The following is a 25,317-nucleotide window of genomic DNA, read 5'->3' on the forward strand; positions in this document are numbered from 1 at the left end:
GGTTACCCCCAAACCCTACCTTGCAGCTCTCATTAAAAAACCCCCAAACAGAACAAACAACCCTCTCCAGTGGGCAGGTGAGTTGCCAGAGAGCCTGGAGCAAAGGTGGAAAGTGTGACCCTCTATAAATCAGGATTTTCCCAGTTGAGTTCCTCTCAAAACTGAGGACCTGAGAATAAAGCATTCTGCTCCATTTACCTGGGGAGGCTGGAGCCATGGAGACCCCCAAATTTCCACCCTGAAGGATGAGCTTGATGATCACACACCTGATGACCGAGCTGTGCCAGAGCTCTGATTGCACTGGGCTCCAAAGGAGAAGTCCAGAGCCTGGAGTGCCAGGGAGGGTCTGTACCCACAGCAGGAGCTGCCCAGGCACCGCAGCAGCGTCTGGAGGAAGCGCCCTTGGGTTGTTCCACAAAGTTCTGCCACGTGATCCCGAATGTCCCGCTGGTGCTCAGCCTGCCCCCGCTCAGGCCTCATAGAACTGCCTCTCCACCTGCTTGGTGAGGGTCCCGCTGGACATCACGGTCCTGCTCACAAACTCCTGGGTGAGGGTGCTGCTGGTGTTCTCCACTCGCTGGCTCGTCACGAGCATTCCGTCTGCAAGGACAGCGCGCTCAGTGCGGGGTCACAGGGACAGGGATCTGCTCTGTCTGCTGATCCCGGGCAGAAGTTTGCCCTTAAATACCACTTTCACTGATGGAAGACCCCTCCAGATCAAGTGATTCAGTACTCTGCTATGTCAGTCAGTCAGATGGATCTCCTAACACCTCCCAAACTCGGTGTTGCAGTGCGAACCCAGGAGTTTAAGTGGGACAACATGGGAAACTACACTGATGTGATTAAAGGTGTTTGCCACACTGCTCTGTTTTTTACTGCTCTAAAGAGATCAAACCTTGCAGGAAGAGCTATGATTTAGTCTCTAGTGATAGTGCTGAAGAACTCTGGAACTCAGCTTTCCCCCTGTGACTGGGCAGCACATGTGGAAACGACTGCAACTGTCTCTGGGGCAGAGCAGGAACATGATGTAAGAAAGTAAGAGGTGTAAGATCTTCAGCAATGCCACCTGATGGACCCTCCTTCCCTGCCTTTGGCACTTCAGGTAAAAGCACCCCCTCAGAACTTTGGACAAGCAGAATTATCCTTTGTTTTCTGGGGGGGTTTCAAAGCAACAGTGAGCCCCTACCTGTGAAGTGGGGATCCAAAGAGGAATGGCTGATGCTGGTTTTGGTGGTGTATTCAGTGGGGAATTTGTACACTTCTTCCCTCATGTACTGCTGTCCTCCAAACTGGGAGAAAGCACCTGGGAGAAGGAAAAGGTTTGAGCCAGCCAGGAAACAACAAAGAGCTTCCAACCCCTCAACCCTTCACAGTTCACACACACCAGGAGTCAGCTCAGGAGGAACTGGAAAGGGACTCCAGGAATTCTGTTGCCTTCTCTGAGAGGTTTCTTAACTTTGCACCTCCACAGAGACATGGTACTGTACCTCTGTTCTGAGATTCAATGGTGATGAGGCCTTCTCTCTCTGGCCCAAAGCCTTGGGTGGTGTTGGCTTGCACTTTGAACTTGTATGGGACATTCTCACTCAGGTGGGGCACAGTCAGGGTGGTTTCCAGATTGTCTCCTTCGACATAGATTGTCCTGGGCTCCCCTAATCCACACAGAGGAGAAGACAGACAAGAATGAAGGTCCCTCCAAACACACTCCCCCCAACTCTGAGTGCTGCCTCGGCTTTCCCTGAGCTTTATGCCACCCACAGACTATAGGATCACACCCAGTCCTACTAAGGGTTAAGGCAACCCTGTTTTACTACAGTGGGGAACCTCAGCAACCAACCTCCACTGGGTTTTGGCTGCAATAAGCAACAGGTCCTTCCACTTCCCACCACATTTGTTACACCAGACCATGCAATGACACATCAGGAGCCAGCAGCTCCCAGGCCTGGGATCAGCCTCATGTCCCCACTTTGTCTGCACTGACATAGGCAGACAACTTTGTCACTGGTCCTAGAAAAAATGCAGCAAGTTGCAGCTTTTGCTGGAGGTATCTTGAGCTCTACCCATGGAACTGGACTTACCTCCTCCATGCAGCATCTCACAGGTGATCCTGTAGCCCAAGATGGGCCCGTTGGGCTCACGGGGTCTCTCCCAGCTGAGGTGAAGGGAGTCTGGGCTGAGGGCTGTGAAAACCAGTGGTCCAGGAGCACAGGGGGTGCTCAGTGTGAAGGGTGTGCCTGCAAGGGCATGAGGGACAGGTCACATCACGGAGGGGGTGAGGGGGAACCTGGGAGGGATCTGCACACAGCATTTATGGAACGAGCTGGAAGGTCTCAGCTATCTCCCGGGCAACTAGCAACAGGACAAGAGAACATAGCCTCAAACTGCACAAAGGAAGGTTCAGGAGGAATTTCTTCACAGAAAGGGTTGTTAGACATTGGAATGGACTGCCCAGGGAGGTGGTGGAGTCACCATTCCTGGAAGTGTTTAAGAAATGGCTGGATGTGGCACTCAGTGCTCTGGTCTGGTTGACAAGGTGGTCACAGGTTGGACTTTGTGACCTTAGAAGTCTTTCCCAACCTTAATGATTTCTGCAATTGTGTGGTTCTATCTAGACAACTAGTGGGGAGCAAGTGTGTGGGAAAGGAGGTCCTGTCCCTAACTGAAAGAAAGGAAAGGAATGCTCAGGGTGGGTAAGGGGAGAGAAAACAGGCCAGCACTGTAGACAGCAGCAGAGACATCAGTGCCACCCTTCTGTCCACATCTGCCTCACCTGGTACAGGACTGAGCGGGCTCTGCGGGTCCACCTGGGACTCTATGGTGATGACTCCTTCCCTCTCGGGGCCCCAGCCTTCCTCACTCTGTGCCTTCACCTTGAAGATGTAGGAGTGGTTGGGCAGCAGGTCCTCTACCACCACTGAGTTCTGGCTGGGGTTGGGGATGGTGATTCTGTTCACCTCTCCTGGGATGCAAAGGGAGAGGGGGCTGTCAACACCATGTTGCAGGCACAAACACAGAGCCATGGATTTTGCCCAAACTCCATCTCAAACAAACTGCCTGGAAAAGCCATCCAGGGTCCCTCCCTGACCACCTCCATCACACCTTGCCACCAGCAATGGGTAGTGCAGGACGAGAGGTTTTTCCAAAAAAGGCTTAGGATAAACAACAGCTTCTTGAAAACTCAAGGATTTTCAGACAAAAAGAATCACATTTTCACTGATACTGCCCCAAGACTGATGTAAAAATATTTTCATTTCAGTCCTTTCTTAAAGTTCCACGTGTTGAAGAAATCATCAATAAGATGTTTGGGCTGGTGGAAATGAGTCAAAGGTTTATTTTGGAGGAGGGTTGGAGCAACTCCAGAAATTGTCCCCCCCCACAGGAGAAATGGGGAATGAGAGCTGTGGGGTAGCTGAAACATTTCCTGCACAAAAAAAGGCTGCACAAAAATCATATTTGGGACCAATCCCTGAATCCCAGACTGGTGGAGGTTGGAGGGCACCTCTGGAGAGGTCACTTGGTCCAACCCCACCCTGCTCAGAGCAGGGTCACCCAGAGCCAGTTGTTCAGGAGAAGACCCAGACCAGACTCTCCACCACCCAAAACTCCCCCCCCCAGCAGGGTCCTGCTCACTGACCTCCACTGAGCAGCTGGTACTGCACACTGTAGCCCTGCACCTCCTTCTCGCAGCGCGGCTCCTGCCAGCTCACCTTCAGGGAGGTGGGTCCCAGGGCAGAGAACACCAGGCGTGTGGGGGTGTCAGGGATGCCCAGAGGCTTCCTGGAGTCTGAGACAGAAAGGGAACGTCAGGGTGGAGGTTTGGGAACAGGGGCTAAGGAGGGCTGGGGGAGAGGGGGGAGTGGCACACGCAAGCATGGGGTGGTCCTGATGGTTCAGGGAGAACGTGGTGAGATGTCATCTCTGCAAGCTGATCCGTCCCCCCCATGAGGGGGGACTGGCTGGCTCTACACATCTACAGGGATGTCCCGTGGCCTTGGGGTGCAAACCTTGGGTGGGACAAGTCAAGGTAAGCTTCATGCCCCTGTGGTAGAGACCAGAATAGGGGCTTGGGTGCTGTGTGTGACCCTCCTCACCCACCCCAAAGCACCCTGTCCAGCCTGCCAGCAGCTTCCACAGACTTCTTCAGGTGTAGGTCTGCTAAGACTGGCCCTATTCTATAGATAAAGCAGCCCAACACCTCCAGGGTCTGTTCAAGGGGCAGTTGGGACCAGGACTGAGTGCTCTGGCTCCTCCTCAGCTCAGCCCACCGGGACACAAGGCTCATGGCAAGCCCAGCAGCCTCCCAGGTGACATCCAGGGACTGAAAACCCTCACTGGCCAAGAAGCTTGCAGAGGCACATCTCGTATAGAGCACACGTTCTCCCCAAGAGTTCTCCAAAGGCCTGTGGAGTAAGACTGAGAATAACAAACTTGTTAGGAATGAAGAGGATGGGGACAATGAGCTGATCAGAGCACGGTGGCAGCAGTGGTGGTGAGTGTTAATCAGTCCAGGTAGGTTGAAACACAGTGGAAGTACCCTGCAAATGGAAAGGTGGTGTGATGGAGGCACAAGCTGGGGCAGGGGGAAGATCACAGCACACAGCAAGCCATGGAGGGGAGGTTTGGGGTGAGCAGTGGATGGCAACAGCTCATGGATGGACAGTGGCTTGGCTGTTATGGGATGTGTGGCTGGGAGCAGACACTGGACAAGCTGTACCTATGTACTTGCAAATCCCTGTGGACCCATCAGTCATGTTTATAGAGTCCCGAAAGCCAATGCTGGGGTAGTAACCCTTCACCTTTGCCCTGCTCCTGAAACCCACATCCCAGGGCTGTGGGATTGTCCTCCCAGCATCTTCACGGATGGGAGGGAGGAGTGTCCCTGGGTAATCTACAGAAGCAGTGCAAGAAGAAAGAGAAAAACACCATTGGAAACACTTCAGAGTGGGTTCAGCCCAGGTGCTGGTTCCTGCACGGATGACTTTTTAAAGCTCAGGTTTGAGGAATCTTTTAACAACCTTCTCTCAGCACAGCTGACATAGAGGCGTAGAGCTGAAAGGCAACCACGCTGCTAGACAGAGTGAGAAGAAGAGACACGAGCTCTTCCTGGACTGCTTTGTGGTGTGAGGATAAGGATGGAGCTCCCTTTCCTGAGCACTCAGCATGTTAGGGATGGGAACCCTTTCCAAACTGGTCTAGGAGAAGAGGGACCTTAGCAAAGCACCAAGACATCAGTGGTGAGGACATGACCTTCCTGACCTCTGGTTCATAGGCCCCCTTAGCTGTGAACACAGTCTTCACCCCAAAAGGACTTTAGGGCACAGATCCAAAGACAGTCACAGGGGTGGAAGGGAAGGATGGGTCCCATGGCCACATTACTCACCATGCCCCATCTGCATCGTGGAGTACTCTCTTGTCAGCGAGGAGCTCCCCATCACCCTGTGCTCCTGATGCACGTGGGAGCTCAGCTGGTGGTAGCTGGTGTTGGTTGTCCTGGTCAGGGAGCCACTGGCACTGCCAGGGAAGGAGAAGTCCACGCGGCCGTTCAGCAAGTGCTCTGTGGAAGAAGGCACACCATGAGGGATGTGGCTGAGGGCAGGGCTGCTGCTCCAGTTTCCACGGGGAGGAAGCAAGAGGCATCACAGTGCCCCCTGCCTTGGCTGTGTTCCAGCTTCAGCCACTCCAGGAGCTTGTTCTGGGGCACTACATCTGGGACAAGCCACAGGCACCCGATGTGACGATGCAGAAACAAAGAGGTAAACAAAAACACCCAGCACCAGACACACCCCTGTGCCCAAGGTAACTCCAGACCTCGGCCTTGCTGGGGCACTGCCTTGTGGTTGTTGCCACGTTCTCTCACATCTCTCCTTAGATGCAAGCACAGGTTTGTAATTTCAGATTTAAAAAGGAGGCTGAAGAAGGAAAATGGCCTTTTATGGAGGTGGTTTCTCCAAATCTCATTCTGGATCTCATCTCAGCTGGATCTGAAAAGCAAACTCCACTCCATTGTTTTGGTCCTTGACAAACCCCCGTCCTGTCCCAGGGGGGCAGGAGAGATCAGCTACCCATGAGAGAGTGATTTCTGTTTAACAGTCCAGCAGATCTGCCCCAGAAGCTCAGGGCACTTAATTAGGGTGGAGAGCTGCCTTTGGAAGTGGCACTGCCATCATCTGAGTTTGCTCCTGCCTCGAGGGTCCAGCCTTTTGTAGAAGCAACTTGCTAGCAGGCTCCCAAGTCCATGCCGAGATGGGGGTTACCTTGACACTCTTGTGAGCAGACACACCAGGACAAGGTTTTGAAGCAGAGCACAACAGTGCATCACACCAACACGAGGATGGGCACAGAAGGGGAGGGCAGGGACACGGACTGGGGCAGGTCCCATCCACTGGCCCCTTGGCTCAGAGCAGGACGAGACAGGACACTCGGTGCCATAACGAAGCCGTCCTTCACCTGCTTGGGGCCGGGGTGTCCCGCTCCTCCTCACACTGCCAGTAACCACGTCACTGTCCTCCTCGTGGAGGAGACCCTCAGCGTCCGAGGAGAGGCGGCTGCTGCCAGAGAGGCGGGGAATGGTTTCAGGTGGGAGCCTCCAGGTGATGCGGCGAAGGTCCAGGTCTTCTCCCAACAACGGCACATATTTCCACCTGGAGCCTTTTGGGACAACGCAAGCACTGGTGTTGGCATGACCTTCAGGGGGCAGGGTGGGCTACCCACCACCTCCGTGCTGCTTGCTGGGGAGGGGAAGGGGCAGGAACCGGTGGGAACAATGTTCATTCACAGCCCATCCCGCCAAGTGTTGGCTGATGAGTTCAGGCGGTGCAACCATCGTGGGACTGGTGGATGGAGAATGGTGGGAGCATGACAGGCTTGGGGCTCCTCAACCCCCAGACTGCTTTCCAGCCCTGTGTCCATTGTGACAAAAGGTGAGAGTCAAAGTCCCACCACACGACTGTCCCTGTCACAAAGAGTCTGCAACAATTGTCCTCTGCTCAGGAGAGGTTTCATCACTCCTCGATGTGTGCTTGGGATGGTCCAACTCTTGATGTTTCCATCACCTGGCTCTCTGAAAAGACCAGGGACTTGCTCTTGGGTCCCAGGCCCTGAGAACCCTCCCAGAGAAAATCCTACTGACAAGCCTCATCTTCTCCCTTATGGCCCATCTTCCTCTCCTTGTCCCAGTACAAAACCAGGGAGTCAGACTCATTCAGAGAGCAAAGTGATGGAGGAAGCGAGGCCAGTGCCTTCCCAGCACTGCTGAGTTCCCTCCTGTTGGCTTGGCTAGGACCCTGAGTATCCAAGGAACTCAGAGGTCTGTGCCTTGCCAGTGCTTGTTTGCTGACACCAACTTGTGATCCAACCAAATGGCAACAGGAAGGGAAGACGAGCAGGGAGGGCCATGGAAAGCTCCTCTTCCACCCCACACAGAGATTTTTCTTTGCCTCATGGCTAAGACAAGGAGACACTGGTCTTATTTACACTGTGACCAGTCAGGTGTTCCCATGGATGCAGCTACTGAGCTTTGGAAAGGCTGATCTCCACCATCTCCATGACTTGGATCTCCCCATCTCCGAGAGGAGGAAAGGAGCAGCGCAGCAAAGCTGCTGTTGAGGAAAACGAATGTTAAAAATGACCTTTGCAAAACTCAGAGCAGCGTACCTGAATCATCAGAGACACTGGGGCGCTTGCTGCCGGCCGGAGAGCGGAGCACATCCGTGCTGTACATCAGGTAGCTGTCGTAGTCCTCACCTCCCTCTGCATCAACGATGGGGACGTCAGGGATGATGGGGACTGCAGCACAGGTGGAAAGTGCCGTTAGACAAGCAGCAAAGAGCCACTTCTCCCACGCTCAGGCTGGCCCTCAGCATTCCCAGGGGTGGCTGGTGCAGCAGAGCAAACATCAGGGGATGTTTGGGACGGGGAGGCAGCTGGTGGTGATGGGGAGCGCTCCCCAGCACTGCTCCTGCTCCCCTGCTCCCCACCCAGGCAGGGACTCACTGGACATGGGGCGCTTGGGCTGCGTGGCAAGGTTGATGGTGGCTTCTCTCTCAGGCCCCCAGCCAGCACCATTCCTGGCCCTCACTGTGTAGCGATAGGGCTGCGACTCCCGCAGGTTTTCGATCAGCACCATGCGCTTCTTCGGGTCCTCAACCAGCACCTTCTTCACCGGGCCGATGGGTACTGCAAACACGGGCACGCCTGTCACCCACAAGACACAGAGGATCCCACAGCACCCCACCCTGGGCTCGCTGAGGCTTGGTGTCAGGACACAGCCCAGCAGCTCTTTGGGCTGCTCACAACAGGCATGGCATCGTCCCGGGGAAATTCCCAAACTGAATGCTGAAGCCAACCTACACCACAGGTCTCTTGTTGCTGGTGTGTCACAAATAGCACCTTCCTGGCACCCTATTCCTAGGTCTAGATCTACGAACTAAGTTTTTGAGATGAAAAATGACATAAAACACTATGGAAGTGAATGGGAACAGAGAGTGTTCTGGGATTTGCAGGATTAAATCCTGACTGGTGATTTTTCTGCACTCCTTCCATCAAGAAGTGACCCCTCCAAATCCCAGTTCTCACAAGAAACATGCTGGGAGCTGTTCTGGTTCTGCTTCTGTTGTAGACCAGCCCAGCCTGCAGAAAATGTACTCCTGCCACTCAGCCTGGCTGGACTGACCCATCCAAAAATGAGCTCTTACTGTTGTCCTCGTTGACAAGTCCATAACTGACTTCATAAGCCGTGATCTCCCCGTTGGTTTCCGCAGGCTCAGCCCAGCTCAGCTGTGTCACAGTGGAAGACACAACATTGAAAGCCAAGCGACCAGGCTCGCTGGGCACTGGAAAGGCAAGAGCAGAGGGTCCAGGTTACTGCAAGTCAAGCGCCAGCAGATGCCCAGAGTTCCCCAGATCCCAGCTGGGTTGCAGTGGGAGATGCTCAGTGTTTGACCCCAGACCATCAGAAGCTCAGGGCTGGAGTCCTGACCCCATGTGGGGTGCCAAGGCACAAACTTGCTCCCTACACGGTGGGAAGAAGGATGTAGAGTGGCTCACCCTCCTCCAGTGTGCGGCAGTGGATGATGTCAGAGTAAGCCCCCTCACCCAGGGTGTTGTAGGCACAGACTTGCATCTCATAGTCACAGAAGGGGTAGAGGTTACTCAGCTCTGCTGATGGTGTTTTGACATCAATGAGATGGGCTTCTGACTCGGGGTCCCCTTGGATCCAGTATTTCACCTGGCAAAGCAAGAGCAAGCTGTGATTCCTTCAGATTCTCACATAATGAGTGAGAAGTTCTCAGTTTCTTACTAAATCTGCTCTGGGAAGGGTGTTGTGCCATTCCTCTGAAACGGGAGGCCACAACAATCTGGGCATTTCATGGGAAGTGATGGAAAGGAAGATGAAACCACCAGAAATCTTTCCTGCAAATCCCACATCCACCCAGCAATGGTCCCTTAAGGATGGAGGGGACCAGAAGGAGTGAACTTGCTCCCTCTTTTGGGTGTCTTCTTGGATCCCTTCAGTACAAATGATTTGTGTGAAACACCTGCAGGATGGGACCCACACTCTTCCCCAGGATCCACTCACCCCTTACCTTGTACCCCAGAGATTTTCCCGGTGGAGGAAACCAGTTGAAGCTGATTTCCCTGGAGCTGAGGGCGCGGGCATTGGGATTAAGTGGTGCACTCAGGCGGCCTTTGGGGGACTGGGGGACTTGGGCCAGGCCAGTCATCGAGGGGACACCATCCACCAGTTCTGCAGACACGAGGAAGAAAGACCACATCAGTGCCAGTCCCTGCCTTGGGAGAACAACAAGGAAGTGTGCATCTTCCCAGCACTGCCTTGCCATGCTCTGAAAAATATGTTATTTATTTTTTGATCCACTTGATAACATCCCTTACAGTTTTCCTTGTCCAGCCACAGGAACCACCAAGCACTGCTCGTGGCAAGTCCCACCTCTCCCATATTTTTATAGCTTTTCATTCGAATTCCCAAGGAAAAGGAATAACGAATCCGCCCTATCTCTTTCTGCGAGGTACATTATCCCTTCTTTCCTCCCACCCGCTGTCTATTCCCAGTCGTGCCTCTAGAGGGAGGCCCAATTCTACCGGTCGGAGCGGGAGGAACCTCCTCGCTGCCGCTTTTCGGGCGAGGAGCAGCGCTGGAGCTCCGTACACCAGCCTCGGGGTGGGCTGGGCTGGCGTGGGGGTCCCCCGCACCCCGGCTGCCATTCCCACCCCCCGGCTGCCGGCCCCTACCTGGGTCGGCGATGGTCACCGTGGTCTGGGGGTATCGGCCGATCTTGGCGCCGTACTTGGGGTGGAGGAGGTCGACGGCAAATTGCTTGAGCTGGCAGTTGTTTAGGAGGGTATCTATTTCAGTCAGCTCCAGCAAGGGCACCTGCACCTCCTTTCGGGTCTCCCCAGGCTGGAAGACCAGTTCACCCTCTGTGAAGAGATAGTCCTGGAGGAGAAGGAAGAGGTGCAGGATGAGGAGAAGGAAGAGGTGTGTTCAAGGCAAGGCTGGATGGGGCTCTGAGCAGCCTGGTCTAGTGGAAGGTGTCCCTGCCATGGCAGGGAGGTTGGAACAATGATCTTTGAAGTCCCTTCCAACCCAAACCATTCTATAATTCTATGATTACAACCCACAGCATCCATGAAGAAGCTTCCAGAGAGCTTCCCCTCATCTCCCAGTCAATCCCCATTTGCCCCACGTTGCCCACAGCTCCAGGGGCAGCTGGTACCTTCTGCCTCAGACACAGGCATCCTTTCACATCCCTGAGGCACAGGGAGCAAGGGATGGAGAGAAATGTCTACCCTGGGCTAACCTCAAGCCTTGGGTCCCCCCTCTCCCAGCCACATCCCCTTTGAGGCTGATCAATACCTCTCCTGCAACCCTCCACATTGGCTCTTTCCCAGCCCTCCATTCCCATTCCTTCCTGCCTGCCAGGCCCAGGAGCACTGCCCTTACCCTGCCATTCTTGGCGGTGAGGTCCCGGGTCCTGTAGGTGACTTGGGATTTCCCGTTGTCTATGATCTCCCGGAGGACGGGGATCTTGGCCAGCTTGTCAAAGCGGCTGTGGGAATAGGCTGGCTGCAAGAAGGTGATGAGGCTGCTGGCTGCAAGAGGAAGGAGGGAAGGAATGTGTAGAGCAAATAAATGAAGAATCACATTACAAACACTCAGGTGTCCTCCATGAACAGAGTTCCCATCACCCACGGGTGTGAACTGTGCTGAACTATACTGAAGTATTACTGCATGGGCTGGAGATTTCACCACTCCCAGTTTGCTCTCTATGCTCAAAACAGCCAGGCAGGAAGCACAGACAAAGTGCTGGGGACATTCACCCGCCCCAAGCACAGCAAAGAGGTTCTATTTCACTCCAGCAACCTATGAACTGGAGCAGCAGAGGCACATGGTCAACCCTGGATCTGTCATGGAACCTGTAGCACCTAGACCTGTGATGGTCAAATAATTGGGTCTCTGTCAGCAGGAATGACGACTCTCCTTTGGATGTTTTAAAAGATGCTCCATTTAGACCCAGGTGACTTCAGAGAGGAGTCACCAAGCAAGTCTCTGCTCTGTGACCTGGGAGTGCTCCAATACGCAGACTGTGCCTTCCTTACAAACCACATGGACACAGGACACCCAAACACAAACACCCTCCCCGTGCCACAGTCGCAGCCCTTCACCTTGTTCTTTGATGATGGTGATGTTGACAACCCTGCGCCCAATCTTTGCGATGCCGTTGGGGACCTCGATGGCCTCCACCTGCAGCTGCTTCTCATCATCATCCTCCTCCCTGATAAAGAGTGGGACACGGACATCCACCAGCTCCACGGCCTCCTGGAACTCCACCATCCCCTGAGCATCTGGGGGAAGGGCAAGGATTAGAGGTGGGAAATGCCCCCCCACGCCCGGCCAGCAGGCAGCACTGGGCTCTGCTCCCCACCTTGGTCTGAGGTCACAGTGTAATAACCCGGCGCAACCTTCAGGTCGTTGAAAGCCTCGTGGGAAACGTGTTTTTCCACAGCTTTGATGATGTCTGGCTTGGCTGAGCGAGGAGCAGTGAGCACTGTGTCCACAATGGTGTGATCCTGCCTGGGAGGGGGGAAGAGAAAGGCGAGAAAGGCAAGAAAAAGCTGAGACCAAAGTTGCTCATGTCACACCACAGCTCTGGGGCCACTGAGGGTGTGGGGCATTCAGTCACCCCACACGTGTGTGTGCAAAGAGGGAGAAGCTGCACAAGAGAGGGCTGCAAGTTGCTCTTACCTTTTCCCAGAATTGGGCTGTAACCTGGGGGAATAAAAAAACCAAATCAGAGTGACTAACACATCTGGAGAGACAAAGTGCTGGGTGAATCACTGCCCTGTGCAGGTCTGAGCTGCAAAACTGCCCTGCAGGTGCCAACCCATCCCACAGAGCCTGTGGCCCCAGCACGTTCTCTCCTGCCTGGCTGCTCTCTCCCACCCTGGGTTTCCCAATGCAATGAGAAACATGCCTGCAGGGGAGATCACATCTTTATCAGGCCATGGGGAGAGGATACCACTCCCTGCTCAGCAGTGGCATCCCCAGACTTCTCCCGGCCTGCACTCCTAGCTTTGCACCAGACTGAAACTTTCGAAGCCAAAGGGAATTTTCCCATTAAGCACCATGCAATCAGGATTTGTTCCTGCTGGTCCAAAGCCAGAGGTAGCTGAGATCTCCTGCACAGCTGGGTGGGTTCTGCTCTGCAGCCCTGGGTGGGTGAAGCAGCACTCCAGGCTTGTGCCAGTGATGTCTCACAGACCACGCTCCTTCCCAACATCCCAGATTTCACACCCCACCATCAGCAGGGCTCTGGGGGAACCCTGCCCTGAAGGAGGTCTCTCTCCCACTGACTCACCTGAACTTGGTCTGCTGGAGCTTGTGGCAGCCAGGGATGTGCTTGAAAACATCATTCAGCTGCAAGGAGCAACAGGGACTTTCACAACATATCCCTTGCTGAACAGGGATGTGCTCAGCGAGCAGACACTGCTGCCAGCAGACATGAGAGCCCTTTGGCCACCCCAGGACCTCCCCCCTCACCCTCCCACACCAGGTAGAGACCATCACATGGTTTCTCCCCAGGACGTGGCAAGAGGCAGCAAACTGAATCCAAACAGGAGCTTCAGACCACACAGCCCAAAGCAAACCTCAAACCTCGTCATTACGATGAGATTTGAAATTTGTGCTTTCTACTAGAAAGAGGAAAAATTTCTCCTTCCCTTCAAGAGCTGTCTGGGTTCACAGGGAAGGGGCACTCCCCCTTCCCAGCGTCACAGACATCCCCTCAGTGTGGCTGTCCCCCTGTGCCACCCCAAGCCCCCCTCGTGCCCAGGCTCGTACGTTCTCCTCCACTTCCTTGCGCAGCTGCTCGCACTCCCGGGTGTCCGGCTTCGTCAGGTTCTGCGTGAAGAGCCTTGCCAGCCTCAGAGACAGCCCATAGGGAACTGGGAAGACAAATTCCCAAATTAGAAATTCCCACTCCTTCCTTCTTGCTCAGAGAAATAACCCACCCAAAAGCTGGAAGCACAGGGACACACACGATGCTCGGTGTCCAGATGCGTCACCAGCATCCAAACCCTGTTGCCCCAGCAGAGAAAACCCTCTGAGAACTGGGGGGATAACTGGGAAGCTCTCTGCCAGATCCAGCAAAGGAAACAGTGCCCAGTGGTGGCTTTGGACTGATGAGGTAGTGAAATCAAGGCTGGGTCACTGAGCTCATGAGATCAAGACACGTGCAGTGTTCATCTACCACGCAACCAGACTGTCAGAAGGTCTCCAGGGGTCCTGCTACAGGGCTGGACACGGGGCTGTGCTGCTCAGCTTCCCCCAGGATGGAAGCAGGTAAAGAAACAACCCCCCTTGAAACTGGGCTTGGAGGTAACACTCTGGCTGCTGGAGGTGGGGGCAACCAACAAGGGTTCGGGTCCTTTAAGGCACCCGTGGCATCTCCTCTACGCCCTGTCCCTCAGACGTGGCACTCACTGAGGTCTTTGGGGTTGGTGGCAGCGGGGGAGGCAAAGCCCTGCTTGTGGACATTGTTGTGGATCTTCCAGCGGACTGTATCCCGACCCTTGAGGGATCCACTGCGCACCATGGGCGTGTCCAGGTGGTCGGAGGACATGAGGCTGTGCCGAAGCATGTAGTGATCCTCCTTGAAGCCAACGGTGCGACCTGCAGAGCCAGGGGCGGGGTCAGAGCATGGCCACACTGGGACAAGGCCAGCCATCAACATCCCAACACCAGAGACTTTGTTCTGGGGAATCTTCAGGGTTTCCACTGTGCCAAGAGTGTTGGGATGTCAGGAGGGGGGTGGGGTGGAGAGGGCAAGGGGTGTCCATGAGTGAGGAGGACACACCTCACCAGCTGGGCATTACAAGGGACACTGGTCAGGGACAGCCAGGAGTGGGATTCCCAGCAGGGCACCCCAGGGTGTGGGGAAGGGAGGGAAAGTAGAGCAGAAGCTCCAGGGCTTCTTGGCTCAGGCTCCCTGCTAGGAGCTTTCTCCCTGATCCACCTCCCCAGCTCAGAGAGGAGGAGGAGGGATGCTTATCCCACTCCCTCCCAACCCAGGAAGGCAGTGAACCCCACAGATCCCTCTCTCCCCCGGGTCACAGGACAGGTACCTCGTGCACAGCAGGGAAGCAGGGCCAGGCAAGCCTAGAAAACAAATGGCCAAATACACAATCACTTTGTGGCCAAGGGCAACCCTCCCCCTCCCCATTTCCAGTTGAGAGGATTCACATCAGCAGGGGTGGGTAGGCAGTGGGTGGATGGGGCTCTGGAAGTGGATTTTAGCCAAAAATCCCAGAGCAACTCTCGTGTCAGCAACACCAGAGGTGCTGGACACTACTGGGACCCAGCTCCTGCCAGTCTGGCCATGCTGGAGGCTGGATAGATGCCAGGAATTTGTCATGTTTTTGGCTTTTATCTGGTCCTCTCCCCAGGCTGGGGCAGCCAGTCGAGGCACTCACCTTGCAGCAGGCACAGAACTTCCAGCAGAGCAGCAGCAGCAGCCCCAGGAGCAGGATGAGGAAGATGAGCAGCGGGATGAGCCAAAAGAAGCTCCTTGGTGGGCACTCTGCAAGTGACAGCAACGTCACTCCTGGGCATCAGCCCCTCTGTGGGGTGTGCAGGGAGGGAGTGGGGAGGCAGGGACAAAGGGGAAAGGCTGGACCACAGCTCTCTGAGGAATGGAACAGTCCAGTCAAGCTTGGGAACCCCTCTCTTGGTGCTCACAAGTGCTGTTCGGGGAGATCTATCACAGCCCTGCTCACATCCAGCCATCCCAAGGGCCTGTGCAGCACCTCACATCAATCCCTGCCCACGCTGGCAGTGAAAAGGCTCTGAGCTCTGAAGGTGCCACACTCCACTCCTTGCAGTTCACACTGGTGACAGCCAGTGTCACCCACCCTGTCACGCAGGAAGGTGGGCAGAGCAGTGCTGCCTGTAGCTGCCCCTGCCCAGGGGCACAGCAAAGGGACCAAGCAGGGACTGGAGGTGCTGTGGAGCTGATCACTCTGCTCCAGACCCCAGGCTGGACATCCCCCCCTTCATCCTCCTGCTCACCTTTATTCTTCTGCACACGGACGGTGGTGTTGGGGAGGACACTGGGGTCTCCCTCCAGGGAGTAGTGGTAGGTGCAGTCATCATCCTCATCCTGGAAGGAGCAGTACTCACCAGCCTCCTCTGAGGAGAGAGGAGACAGGGTTGCAAAGTCACCAGGGTCAGGAAAGACTTGGGGAGCAGCCCTACATGTGCACACACACGCACGGGGCAGGGGGCACAGGAGACTCCACACATCTGCACCCAGATCTGCTTCTCACAGTACCTTTCTTCAGCTCTTCCACCATCTGGATCTGGAGGTGGCACGTGCTGCAGTTCCCTTTCAAGCTGCCTGTGCCCCAGGTCTGGCAGCGGACGCAGTCCCGGATGCTCTCACACACAGCCTGGAAGCCCTGGGCACATGGGGGTGGGACAGTCAGGAGACAACCCATGGCAAAGGGAGGGCACTGCCTGCAAAATGCAGAGCTGGAGAGGCAGCGCTGTGTCCTCACCCCAGTGCCAGGGCAAGGTCAAAGAGAGGAATCACTTAGAACAAGCAGCTGTAAAAAAAGTATTTATAAGCCCAGGAGCCCAGCCCTTATACCAACAGCCTGCATTTGGGCAGCAATTAGATCTTCTCCCATGGTTTTGGAGGCTTTTCCAAAATATGACAAAGCCAGCTTTCTCCACCCCCACTGTGGGATTAACCCATGTTTGTCAATGGGGAAACTGAGGCACGAGACTGTCATATGTGTTCAAGGCCAAGTTGGATGTGGGCCTGAGCAATCTGGTCTAGTGGAAGGTGTTCTTGCCCATGGGAACTTCAATGTCCCCTCCAGCCCAATCCTTCCTATGATTCTATGAAATGAGTTTTTTCCCCATGCTTGAGAGGCAAATCAGAACAAGCCAGGAACCAAGCTCAAGCCTCTGCCCTTCAGCAGGGTGCAGATAAACACACACAGACATTCAGCAGTTGCTGCTGGTGAACTGGAGGGTGAAGAAAGCCCTTGGCTACAAAGCAGGATTTTGCTCCTGACTGAGATGTGCCTTCATCTCTGCCTTGCCTTCCTTCCCTGAGGCTCCGTGTGGGAAGGAGAGCTGACAAACCCGCAGGGACTCACCAGGGAGTAGCTGATTTCACAGGTGGAGCTGGTGTACAGCGAGGCCATGTCACAGATGCATCTGCCACATTCGCACCTCCCATGGTTGTTGCAAATGCCCTGGGAGGGAAGAGGTGTCGGTTTGCATCCGAGAGCAATCCCAGGGCACTGGGAGTCAGCAAGGTGCCAGCCCCAGTGGCCCAGAGCTTCCAGCATCGGGGCAACTCAACACAGCTCTGCCTGGACCTGTGGTGGGCCTGGCAGGGCAGGACCTACCCCTCTGCTGTCGATGCAGGTGTCGTTGCTGGTGGGACATTCACAGCCCGGGCCCTCCCAGCCACTCTCACACGCACAGGCGCCCCTGGAGCAGCGACCACGATCTGGGGGCAAGAGGATGAGTCACCCAGTGCCCAGCACTGCGCTGCTCCCACGCCCCTGCCTACAGCTCCCCCACTCCCCTTGGGGTGCAAGCAGGCTCCACGGCATCCTCCCTCGTGTTTGCAAGCACAGAGTCCCCGCAGCCCATCACTGGTCACTCAACCCCCCATGCCAGTGCCACCAGTGTGGGGACACCCTGCTGTGGCACCAGGCCCAGCATGTGCCCCAGCTGGGGGACGCTGGGGCCTGGGGAGCTGCTCTCACCGTTGCAGAGGAAGCCGGAGGTGCGCGGGCACTGCAGGACGTCGTACTCGCAGAAGGCCCCGTCGAAGCGCTGCACCAGGTCCTCGGAGTAGCACTGGCACTTCCCACACAGGCACTCGCCCCTTCCCGAGCACGGCTCCACGTCCCCGGGGCGGATGCAGGCCTCGTTGTTGGGGGACGACGCCGGGGAGCAGTCGCACGTGTCCCCTCGCCTGGCAGGGAGGAGATGATGCTGAGAGAGGTGGGAGCAGAGCAGAGGACAGCAGGGTCCTGGGCAGAATGCCCTGGGCATGAGCTTGTGTCACTGTGGGTCCCCAGACCCAGCAGGACCCCTGGGAAGGGCACAGAGCTGGACATGGTCCTTACCAGCCCGGGTGGCAGATGCACTGCCCGCAAACAAAGTTCCCATGGAAGCTGCACTTGGGCGAGTTCAGCTCTTGTTGCTGGAAGAGAAGAGGCATTGCTGAATGGGCCCAGCTGTCCCCGGGACCATTTCAGGAATCAGAAGAGCAGATCTGGGGGCAAATTCTTTCCCTGAAGACCAAGCTCTGCCATGGGACAGCACACCCAGCTTGGTACAGGCAGTGATGGAGATCCTTGGCCAGGCTGAGCCTCTGCTGGGCACCACTGAGGTGGGTCACATGTTGGGTCGACCACGTGTTGGGTCGAGAGGGACCCAACATGTGCCAGCCAATGCACTCCCACCCCAGGGTGGCCAGGAGGAGGACTTCTCTCTGCAACACTCCCCCTGTACCTGTTCACAAGGACACACGTCACAGACGACCGAGGTTGAGACTGTGAGGCTGTCGCTCAGGGATGTGGGTTTCACTTGGATAACTCCCTGCCGGTCCCTCTCGGGGAGGCTGCACACGTGCTGCCCACCAACGTACTCCAGTGCCTTCACGTGCATCTTGAACTTGCCCTGAAGGAAGGGACACGTGGCAGGGATGAGCCAGCTCTGCTGGACCACAGCCCTGCCAGACGTGGAGGGCTCAGCCCCTCACACCTTCTACCTCCACGGCCATCCGAGGACTTACCACTTGCCCACGGGTGATGTGGAAGGAGCCAGATTCTGTCTTTTCATACATCGTGGAGGTGAACTCTGTCTTCATGGCCCTGGGAGTGAAGTCAGCCCTGATGTCCATCTTGGAGCGGATGCGCTGGGTGGCAGAAGACAAACACAGTGTTGATTTTCAACAGTACCCTGTGACCACCCCATGGCCTGCTCCAGAGGGGCCACATCCTGCCTCCTGCTGCTCTCCTGGGTAGGAGGTGCCAACCTCTGCCCTCCCTGGAGCCGGAGCAAAGCCCCAGAGAGCGCCGTTACCTCAAAGGCTGTACGGATCAGCTCCACAATGTTGGAAGAGTCCTCCTGGAGCACCCCAATCTCAGAGATGGGAAAATACTTGTGCAGCTTCTGCAGAGAGACAGGAGCCCCCTGAGCCAAGGCCTTGAGAACCCTTCTCTAGCACTGGAGTGGGCTCTACTTGGAACAGGACTTGGGCCATAGACCTCCAAAAGTTCCTTCCAATCTAAATTACTCTCCAGCTCTGTGCTCTTTACAAGAAACAGAAACCAACACAGGGAGATCTCTAGAAGCCCCAATTCCTGCACCCAATAATACACCCTGAGACATCCCACAACCCAGAGCAGCCCCATAACACAGTGTGGCACTCTCCAAAACATTGAGGTGTTGGTTTAGCACTTGAGAACTAAATGCTAAGAGATGGGAGAACACTTTCTCTTCACAGCCAAGCTGAGGCAGAGGAGCAATGGCCCTGGAGGAAAGGTAAGCCCATCACTGCCGTGGTCTCCTCACCTCATAGTAGCTGTAGGAGTGGTTGGTGACAGCAAAGATGGGGATGATGTTGTGTTGGCCCAACAGGCGCACCAGGGTGGGCACTGAAGGATAGTCCTGCTTGGTGTCATACACGTAGGTGCCACGGCTGTCTAGGTGACACTGCTCATCGTTTCTTGCCAGGATCCCTGCCAGGACGTTGGTACCATCAGCTTCGTAGTGAAAGGCAGATTCGGTGGAGAACACGAGCAGGTGAGTGCTGTCCTTTCTCCAGCCAATCTTATCCTACAGCCAGGGAGGGGGAGAAACAACCTTTATCTCTGTGCCCCCCAAGCTCCTGCACAGCACTTACAGTCAGCACTGGCAGGAGCTGGAATACTCACGGGGCAAGGCACCACCTCCACCTGGCAGCAAACACAACCAGCTACATGGTCCCAGGAATCCAGGCACCCCCAATGCATAGGGTGTCTCCCCCCCAGCAGCTCAGTGCCAGGCACATGTATGTACAGAGGGCAAGCCCACACTTTTCTGGACATGTTTGGAGCTGTGCTCATCCCTCAGCCAAGAAGCCAAGCCTAAGTGGGCTGTTTTCCAGGGAGCAGAGTTTCACCACCGCAGGCACAGAGCGAGATGGAGCAAAGAGCACACACAGAGTGCCCAGCAAGCAGCTCCTGTGCTGGGGATCAAACACCAGAACACACATGTTCTAAAATTGAGAATGCAAAACAGCTTGGCATTTGGAGCATGTGGTTGGTAGGGCAAGAGCTGACTGTAGATGAATATATAACCTGGGGTCCAGCACGTGGCCCTTCTGCTCATCACCCGGTATCAGCAAGCTCCACTCGTTAGAAACAGAGCCCACACGGCTCCTGCAAGCCTGGCCACCCTCACCTTGCAAACAGCTGTCTGCAGGATGGCATCAAAGCCGCCCTCAGGGGCGTCCAGGTTGCCGGAGATGCGCTCCTTGCGGAGCTCCTGGCTGAAGTGGTTGATGTTGCTGGTCAGGCGGATGACGTTCTTGAAGGAGAAGGGGGAGTCGGCGTTGTTCCAGGGCTCGCGCAGCCTAGGAGAGGAGGGGGACCGGGGTTTTTGCAAGGCCAGGAGCAAAGGGATGCCTGGGTGCAAGGAGAAGAAGGGTGGAGAAAGCACCTAGGGGCCAGGGAGTCCCTTAAGTGAAGTCATGGAGTTGAGCCGGCAAGCCACCAGCACTGAGAGGTAGAAGGGATGAGGGAAGAGATGGAGGAGGAGACAAGATGTGGAGGGAAGGTCTGAAAGTGGAAGAGGACACTGCACAGGCATTGGCATGGTGCTACAGCAATCCCTGAGGGACGGGGAAGCCAGGGTGGACACTGGCAATGAAGGGAGACAGGTGGACAAGGACCTTGCACTGCAGACAACGAAGATTAGGAAAGCCACAGAGAAACAGAAGGCACCTGCCCTCCCTTCTGCTCCCACCCCATGGACCCATTGGGCTCACTCACTTCTCAGGTCTCATGTCTGTCTGAGGGGAAGAGACTTTGTCCACAAACTTGCCGAATCCGATGGTGTAATTGGAGGTCAGTTCTTGCAGGAACTCCGCTGGGAGGAGGGGAAGGGAGGGAGGAGGAGACATAAATAAAGAGATGCCTACGAGCTCACTGCTCCGGGGAATGAAGTCCTGTCCTGCTGGTCAGGCCTTAGGTAAGACTCACAAACTGTCAGCTTTTAAGATCTTTGGGCTTAGGGCTTGTCTTTTATGGGGTAGAAACCTATACCCTGTTTGGCAGCCCCCTTTGCAAAACTGGAGCTTCTGCAGCAGCACCCCCAACACCAAGGGGTTCAAGATGCCAAAGCCCCTGCACAGACCAGCTCTGTGGGGCACCAGCCCCTGCTCTGGGCTGGGAGGAGGGAGCACACATGATGATCCCTGCAGGGCCAGGAGCAGCATTCCCCCACAGGGCTGCACAGAGCAGTGGTAATAAGAAACTGTAATTAAAACAGACACCTCTCAGCCCACTGCCAGCTGCATCCCTCTCTCTGGTGCTGGCAGAGGACTCACAGCCGCAGGCAGGAGAGAGCTGCCTGCCTTCATCAAGCTGGCTCCCCTCCTCTCCCAGCTCTGGTCTCACCTAGGTTTTGGCCCATGCTTTTGAGGTTGTCCAGATCATCAGACATAGAGTAGGAGAAGTCCATGAGGATGTAGAGATCCACAGGGCTCTCCAAGGGCTGGAAGACATCCATGTTGAAGCTCATCTCCTCCCCAGCTCGCAGCCGCAGGTACATGCCCTGGGGGGACACCTGGGTCCTCTTCAGGGATGTGTTGATACTGGAATTCTGTGAAGAAGAGCGATGTGAAGGGGATGGACTCCATCTCCTGAGCAGATGCAATGGGGAGGAGGCAAGGAACAGGGAGGTACGTGGGAAGTGCAAAGGCAGGGATGATCCTGCTCCCCTCCCTCCTGTACTGTACAACAGCCTCCCATGTCCACACGTGTCCAGCCGGGCACCTCCTCCATATCTTGGCATTTTGCTTACATCTGTTTTGCCTGAAAAGCCACCCCAGCCCGGAGAAATCAGGGCCGGTGCCCAACAGATCCGTCAGCCAGCGAAAAGCAGAGCACTGGTTTTGAGTAAACAGAGATCTAGACTTTTTTCCTGATGAAGGCCCTAGAGGGGGATGAAGGATGTGAAGGACCCTTCAGGAGCAGCCGAGCAGGGGCTGTGTCCCCAGCACCCACCTTCTGTGTCTGCATCTGGCCGCGGGTGCTCACGATGCTGCCCTCCCCGCAGCCGTAACGCTGCAGGTTCTCCCGCAAGTCACAGCGCGGCTCCTCAAAGCTCTGCCAAGGGAGCAAAACCAACGTCAGAGCCCCAGAAAGCACCAGATCCACCAGGTTAAGGGGGAAATACACAGGTCAGGAAGCAGGGTCCTCTGCTGAGACCACTGTGAGATTTTGGGAGCAGGAGCAGGGCAGAGAGTTGGGGACGTTCCCCAGCAGCAGCAGTATGTGACCGCCAGTGAGTTATTGGGTTGTCTGGGATAAAAGTCTTCCTCCATCCCTTGCACACACTGTTTATGGCACACTGACATTTTCCGATAAACCCCTGTATCCCTGGAAGTTTCCCCTGGGCTCCCCTCCCTCCTCATTTGTCCTTACCAAAGGAAACACACATTTCAATGCTTCCCACAGAAGAGAAGGGGGAGCTGGCTCTGCTCATGTCCCTCTCCCATTGAAGGTGGTGGGATCCCTCCATCAGCAGGGTGGGAAGTGGAGCCCCAGGCTGCCCTGCCATGTCTCACCTCATCGGTGCAGAAGGAGCAGTCCTTATCCACTCGGATGCACTCGGTGCAGCTCTTTGCCCGGGACAGCACACAGCGGTTATCTACCAGGAAAAACCAGGGCATCAGGAATGGGGAAAACAAAGTGAGCTGTGGGAGGGCATGAGAAAGGCAGATCCCACAGAGGGATGGAAGTTTTTCCTGGTTGGTTGGTGGAAACTGGCTACAAAACAGCAGTGGGGTAGGAAAAGAGGGGCCCCAAACGCTGGGAAGTTGGAAAATGTGAGGAAAAGCACACAACGGGTCTTCTCTGCATGAGGACTGGCATTCCTGGAGCCCAGGAAGGATGCACACAGTCCTTGTGGGGCAGCTCCAAGGGGAGATGGCAGACAGGGCTCCACTCACTTTTGTTCCATTGGCAGAGGCCGGTGGCACAGAGCAGGGACAGGAGGAGCAGTCTGGCACACGCCAGCGCCAGCACATCCATCCTCTTCCTCCTGAAACACATGGATTGCTACATTGCAGAGACCCAAAACATGGAAACAAACTGACTGTCCACAACACTCCCCAGAAACAAAACTGACCCCTCCCTTCAGCTATTTCCTATCACACTAAGAGTTTCCAGGATGGTCAAACCAACAATAAATAGAGGGTGAGGCCTTGGGAAATGCCAGACTTGGAGTTTTGGAGCTGCTGAAAGAATCCGTGGTCTTGAGAGCCTTGCAGCTCCCCCCTTTGTGCTGTCCAGGGCAGCAGGACCCCTCATGTGGATCCAGAGGTCAAATCCTGAACAGAGAGAACCATTCTCCCTGCACCCACATGTGACTTCAGTGCCATCCAGAAGTCAGTGTTTGGACATGGTAAACAAAAAAGGACAAAGTTGGAACTCAAGCTCTGCTGCTGTTGTGCCAGAGGGTGGCTTTGGCACCTGGCAGGGTAAGTAAGAGCAGCCAAGAAGAAAAAAACCAAAACAAAACAGTGTAAAGACATCTTTAAAGCATCTCCCTTCTGGAAGGTGCAAGTGTGAAATATAATGCAAATTAATTGTCTTATAGCTTCTTGCTGTGTCAGCCCTGATTCTGAAGTAAATGAAAAGGATGTAAAAACCACTTAAAACAGGGGAAGAAAATGCGTGCAGCAAAGATATCCAAGTGCCCTGAGGAAGAACCAGCACACAGAGCAGTCACTTGGTGACTCAGTTACTAACAGCCTGGGGTGCAGGGGAACCCCTGGAAAGACCCACTCTAGTCTCAACAGCACCAGGTCACACTTGGCTTCTGCATCCTGCATTGGCCACTGAAGCCAATGGAAATGAATTGAATGCAGAAATTGTTGTGACACAGGGCTCCCACCAACACAGCATCGACACCTGGGGACACCTCCCTTGGTGTTCTCACTTGGTTCTCCGTGACAGTCACTGGATACATGGATAACAAAGGACAGGACATTGGTACCTCATTCACCCTCTCAGCTGTGCCCAGAGGGATTTATCACAGCAATTAATGCCCCATGGCTGAAACATGAGAAGTGCAGAAGCCTCAGGGCAGCATCTCTGGGGGGAAACCCAGGGAAGCTTTGCCATTAGTCAGGACCTGTGGTCAATGTGCTGTTTTTCCAATGTGCTCTGTAGCCAATGTGCTTTTTCTCTTATAGGTAAAAGGTACCAGCTGACCAAGGCAGTCCCTCTGCTTCCCTCCCTGCCACACTGACCATCCCAGCTCAGGCCCTTTGCAGGGTTGGCTTTGGGTGGTCCCTGTCCCCCCTAGCTAAGCCCCAGCACTGGCTCTGAAGCCAACATTTATGTTCATCCCTGGACATGCCTGTGACCCCCTTCAGGGACAGTCCTTACGCCAGCACTTGCTGGCAAACATCCTGTCCCCTGCTACCAAGACAGATGGGTTTTAAAGCCAGGAAAATCCCTTTTTCCCTTGCTCCACCCCAGCGAGCCATGCCAGCCCCGGAGACACGGGGAGGTGCCAATTAGAGGGGAGATGAAAGGGTAGGGAAGTCCTTTGAGCCCTTGAAGGGAAAACACAGTGAAAACATCCCCTGAGCACCCACCAAATCCCGGCTGCCAGCATGACAAGGGCCACGAGGAAAGGAATTGAGTGTGGGACCGGATTGCTCAGCTCACAAGGACCTCATCCATCTTCCTCTAATCACTAGTTAGGAAAACGTCACCAAGGAATGGACGGACACACCCTGGGCCTTGGACACACAAACTGCCGTCACCACTTTTCAAGTGCCGAGATAAAAGGCCATAAAACTCTGCTCAGTGTTAACAGTCCTGTTGCCCTGTGAGCCACCAGCCTCCAAGGATTTCGCTGGGCAGGTGCCAGCGGGCAGGGCACTGGTGGCACAGAGCATCTGCTGCCACTCGGCCCTGCAGGAATGCAGCCTGCAATGTTTGTGCAAAAACATGGGAGCAGCCATTCCTCGACATCAGAAGTGCCCTCTGGAAGGGAAAACACTGCTTTCACTTTGGGAAAGCTGCAGGATTTGGTTGGATTTGAATGATGACAGCAATGGGGAAAAAAAAAAATCTGTTCATTCGTGCAAAATCAAGGAACGAGGTGGGGCAGCTCCTGGATGCACACAAACATCTTCCTCCATCCCAGACCACTGCTCCAGCATTTCTCCTGGTCTCCTCCCTCACCCCCAGCCTTTGCCTGCATCTCAGCACAGCCAACAGAAACATGCCAGGAGCTTGGAAATGCTGGGGCTGGGTACCTCATCCCAAAAAACCAGGCAATGCTAAACCACTGGTGAAAAGGGACAGAGGACAGGGTTGGAGTGTCAGATGGGGGAGAGGGACCAAGGAGCAGGTTATGATGAGTCAGGAGCCCATGGCAGGAGTCTGGTCCCAGCTTCCATGCAGGGGACACCAGACGGGTCGGGGACACAGAAGCAGGAAAGAGAGGGAGATGCCAGAGTTCCTGGTTCAGTCTTTCCTCCCTCT

General features: G+C 55.2%; 1 protein-coding gene across 1 annotated transcript in view; it reads right to left on the minus strand.

The window, feature by feature from the left end:
* The window catches only part of ITGB4 (integrin subunit beta 4), a 28,879-nt gene that overhangs the window by 964 nt on the left and 2,598 nt on the right, over positions 1-25,317 (minus strand). The window contains 39 exon segments of the mRNA XM_018073012.2: positions 199-600; positions 1,187-1,303; positions 1,488-1,652; positions 2,079-2,234; positions 2,771-2,959; positions 3,635-3,784; positions 4,715-4,888; positions 5,381-5,554; positions 7,654-7,785; positions 7,993-8,175; positions 8,694-8,831; positions 9,046-9,226; positions 9,585-9,745; positions 10,249-10,453; positions 10,961-11,109; positions 11,683-11,862; positions 11,943-12,091; positions 12,263-12,286; positions 12,876-12,934; positions 13,358-13,461; positions 14,000-14,188; positions 14,641-14,674; positions 14,989-15,095; positions 15,584-15,703; positions 15,846-15,972; positions 16,681-16,779; positions 16,936-17,039; positions 17,302-17,513; positions 17,668-17,744; positions 18,056-18,223; positions 18,339-18,461; positions 18,629-18,718; positions 19,121-19,384; positions 19,991-20,162; positions 20,581-20,677; positions 21,208-21,412; positions 21,817-21,918; positions 22,380-22,462; positions 22,764-22,855. Coding sequence (XP_017928501.2) covers positions 470-600; positions 1,187-1,303; positions 1,488-1,652; positions 2,079-2,234; positions 2,771-2,959; positions 3,635-3,784; positions 4,715-4,888; positions 5,381-5,554; positions 7,654-7,785; positions 7,993-8,175; positions 8,694-8,831; positions 9,046-9,226; positions 9,585-9,745; positions 10,249-10,453; positions 10,961-11,109; positions 11,683-11,862; positions 11,943-12,091; positions 12,263-12,286; positions 12,876-12,934; positions 13,358-13,461; positions 14,000-14,188; positions 14,641-14,674; positions 14,989-15,095; positions 15,584-15,703; positions 15,846-15,972; positions 16,681-16,779; positions 16,936-17,039; positions 17,302-17,513; positions 17,668-17,744; positions 18,056-18,223; positions 18,339-18,461; positions 18,629-18,718; positions 19,121-19,384; positions 19,991-20,162; positions 20,581-20,677; positions 21,208-21,412; positions 21,817-21,918; positions 22,380-22,462; positions 22,764-22,855 — 5,386 coding nt within the window. The 3' untranslated portion in view covers positions 199-469.

Source organism: Manacus vitellinus, unplaced genomic scaffold (assembly GCF_001715985.3).
Source record: "Manacus vitellinus isolate BGI_N305 unplaced genomic scaffold, ASM171598v3 scaffold_24_pilon, whole genome shotgun sequence".
NCBI classification, from domain to species: Eukaryota; Metazoa; Chordata; class Aves; order Passeriformes; family Pipridae; genus Manacus; species Manacus vitellinus.